This window comes from Zeus faber (genome assembly GCF_960531495.2).
Source record: "Zeus faber genome assembly, chromosome: 7".
Lineage (NCBI taxonomy): Eukaryota > Metazoa > Chordata > Actinopteri > Zeiformes > Zeidae > Zeus > Zeus faber.
The window spans coordinates 23,372,752-23,376,228 of NC_137203.1; the positions used below are offsets into that span (position 1 = coordinate 23,372,752).

The 3,477-nt window shown below is 48.9% G+C and overlaps 1 protein-coding gene across 1 annotated transcript; it reads right to left on the reverse strand.

Annotated features, from left to right (window-relative positions):
• Positions 1 to 202: 202 nt before the first annotated feature.
• vsig8b (V-set and immunoglobulin domain containing 8b) lies at positions 203 to 2,281 on the reverse strand (the record flags this gene model as incomplete). The annotated part of the gene is made up of 6 exons (XM_080003574.1): positions 203 to 474; positions 560 to 698; positions 945 to 1,067; positions 1,145 to 1,297; positions 1,723 to 1,924; positions 2,126 to 2,281. 6 exons carry the CDS (start codon positions 2,279 to 2,281, stop codon positions 231 to 233), a joined length of 1,017 nt encoding a protein of 338 aa, XP_079859700.1. The 3' UTR covers positions 203 to 230.
• Positions 2,282 to 3,477: the final 1,196 nt, after the last annotated feature.

The window sequence follows — 3,477 nt, forward strand, 5'->3', positions numbered from 1 at the left end:
CAAAAGACACTCTGAACCTCATAACATGTTTTGTTTTTTTTTTAAATCTATTTTACAGGAGAACATGTTATGAGTTTCCAAATAGCCTTATTGCAACACTCGGCTATTAGGGGGCAAATCAGGACTTCCACCCTTCTAGTCAAGTCCAACATTTGCTATTGCACAATTAGTCACATGTATAAACACTAAAATATGATGATTAAAGTCTATTTGGTAGCATTAGGCTGCAGTTAGACGGGGTATCCGTATTTGCTGTCGTATTTGAGAGGAGGGGATTTCTGGTCGCGGGCGGAGGGCTGCAGAGCGCCGTTGCTCCGCTGCGCGTGGGCGGCGCTGCGGCCGGACTCGCTCCTCCGGGGCGGAGTCGCCCTCACCGGGTTGTACATCACGCCGGGATGGGTGCGGTATCCCATCACCGAGTGGAAGCTGGAGGCCCTGCTGGAAGGGCGGCTTTCCGGCGCCGCGGCGTCCTCTCTGCGGGGAGGAACAGAAAAGCTCCATCAGCAAAACGACATGCTTCGCTTCCAGGACGCGGGGGTGACGGACTCGGAATGATCACCTGATTTCATTGGCCACCTCCTTCTGATAGCGACGCTTGAGGCAGCAGCAAATCAGGAGCCAAATGAGGAGCAGGAGGAGCAGGAGCAGCAGCAGAGCACCTATCACCGCCCCCACGATGACGCCCACTTTGTTGGTCGCTGCGGGAGTGGAGCGGAGGCTCAAACGGGTCCTAAAATACCGGGGAGGCCCCTTTCATACTCAACTGCTTAAACAAGCCTCCAGCACGATTGATTTAATATAATCATAATCATCATAATATAATAGTATACGGAAGTTATTTAAAAAGGCAACAAGCAAACCGGAGTACTTCAGGTTGCCAAGAGTTTTGGGAAGTTTAAATGAATCGAAAATAAAACGTGTCATAAATGTTGCATGTGACTTACGGTTGTTTGCGTAGAGTGCATGTTTGCACTGTTCTCTGCCGACAGCGTTTTTGACTTCACACACATAATTCCCCACATAGCTCTCCGAGTGATTCCTTATCAACAGCTCCCCACTCTGCGGGTCTTAATGAAAGGACGGAACGCTCAGTACCCGCACGTTAGAACGCGAGGACAGGAAGTTGATTGGGTCGCTTCTGTACCTTGAGACGCGGTGGGTGGGATGGCCCCTCCGCTCTCCCGCCTCCACGTATAAGTCAGGGGAGTGGATCCCAGAGATGCTTTACAGCGGAGGGAGACGGTGCCTCCCTTCTCCTCGCTGCCCTCCACCCAGCACTTTGGCACTGAAGGGCGGACTAGGAGAAAAACAGTTATTTGTGTGTGTGTGTGTGTGTGTGTGTGTGTGTGTGTGTGTGTGTGTGTGTGTGTGTGTGTGTGTGTGTGTGTGTGTGTGTGTGTATATATATATATATATATATATATATATATATATATATATATATATATATATATATATATATATATATATATATATATCAAACTACAATACTTCACAGGACTCATCACAGGATGTGTTTCCCTGAGTAAGAACAGAGCCAAGCAACTTTGGGTGTTGCCAAATGAGTGTGGGAGATACAAAAGGGATTTCTCACATTCCATTGAAGTGATGCCAGCATCAAAAAAAACAAAAGGAGACAAGTGTGAGAATCAACAGGAAAAACAGAAACCAGTTGTGGGAGGAGGAGGAGTAGTGACAGACGTTCAAGGAATTCCGCCTCACCCATCACGACCAGGGTGACTTTGCGCATGTCCACGCCAGGCGCCTTCTTTACTTTGCACTGGTAGGTGGCCGTGTCCGAGCTCTTGAGGTCGGAAATGGAGATGGAGGCGTCTCCCATCTTGGGGTCCATGATGAAGCTCAGCCTTTGCTGGAGACTGCTGTCACCGTACTCCAGCGTCTTTCCCCCCGAATACGCCAAGATCTGTGAGGCAAACGAAACAAAACCAAAAAAAAAAAAACAGATCCGGTTTAGAGACTGCGACTGCAGGTTCTTCCACTTTCTCCAGACTGGCATGCATATCCCAAAGAGACACCTCAATCTAATGCAGAATGCTTGAAATGCTTCAGTGAAGTCACAACCCCCACCCCCTGGACAGGTTTTTGTGAATAAAAAAAACCTCACTAATTTGTCTTTCTGGGTCATGTCCGGACTGACGTTGGACCACTCGATGTCCAGATCTCCGATGTCTAATGCACCGAGTGTATAGGTGCATCCCAGAGTGACTTTCTCCCCCTGGGCCCTCTGGATGGTCTGGCTCCCCGTGGACGTCACCTGCATCGCCTCTGAAACATTTCACAGTCCGGAGAAAGTCACCAAACATGTTTTTTTTTCGTCCAATCAACCGCGTCCTTTCCTACCGATAATGGACGGCTGCGGTCATCATCCGCCGCAGCCCAAAGAGCTTCAAATTTTTGTGAACCCCCCTCCACCCTCCGTCCTCCAGCAACAACATTTAAGCTCTGGGCCCATATTCATAAACAATCTGTGTAGCCGAGTTGGAGCGCTGAGCCGAGACTAATTGGTCTCTCCGGCTAAAGAGAAGTCAAACTAAATATGCATGTTTAGTAGAGTCGGAGCCGTAAAAAGAGAAAAATGTGGTATTTTGTAGGAACAATTATAATCGATATATGAAATGAAACCTCTTGAGATTAGGGGAATACTAAAGTGCATACAAATAATGACAAAAAAAATGAGAGTGGTGATGATCATGGCTTTCAACCTGCAATTTCTAGTGAAGACGAGCCGTCGATTCCATAGAGAGCAGCGGTGGTACCGTCCAAGAGTCTTATGAAACATACAGAAATAGCCGCTCACACATTTTCCCTAATAAAACCTCCTGCAAGTAGGCTGGTGTGGAAATCTGACAGTACTGTATGAGCAGATTTTAAATTTGGGATTCGCTCACTGCTGAGGAGTAACCACCCCCTGCCCCCCAACATACACAACATTCTGACCCCCTGCGCCCAAGCCGCATGTACGATAGAGAGAGAACGTTAAAAGGGGAGCCTGTCAACTGCTTCACGTTGGCATGGTCCATTGGACAGCTGCGATACACCAGGGAAGGTGCATTACCGTCACATCAATAACCGCGTGCACTGCAGACGGGGCATTCTGCGCACATCGCACACTCCGGCCTGGAACAAAGAGTCCCGTTTGCAGCCTACTGGCAGCAACAGCGGAGCAGCGGCCGTGACGGTGTGCAGACATGTGTCCTTGTTCGGGACGTACAGCAAATAGGCGTAGGGATTATTCAAGGCTCATTGAAGGACACGGTGTTTGGGTGCGTGTCTCTGTCCATGGCCCAGAGGAAAACACAGAGCCTCCGACGTACGGCGCGTTCACTGAGCCACACTCACCCGTCCCCAGATGAATCGCTAGAAGAAGCGTCGCAGCCGACAGTAGCACCACTTTTGAGAACATATTTCCCGCGATAACTCTGCGAGACGATAGAAGACAGAAATACAGAAATTACT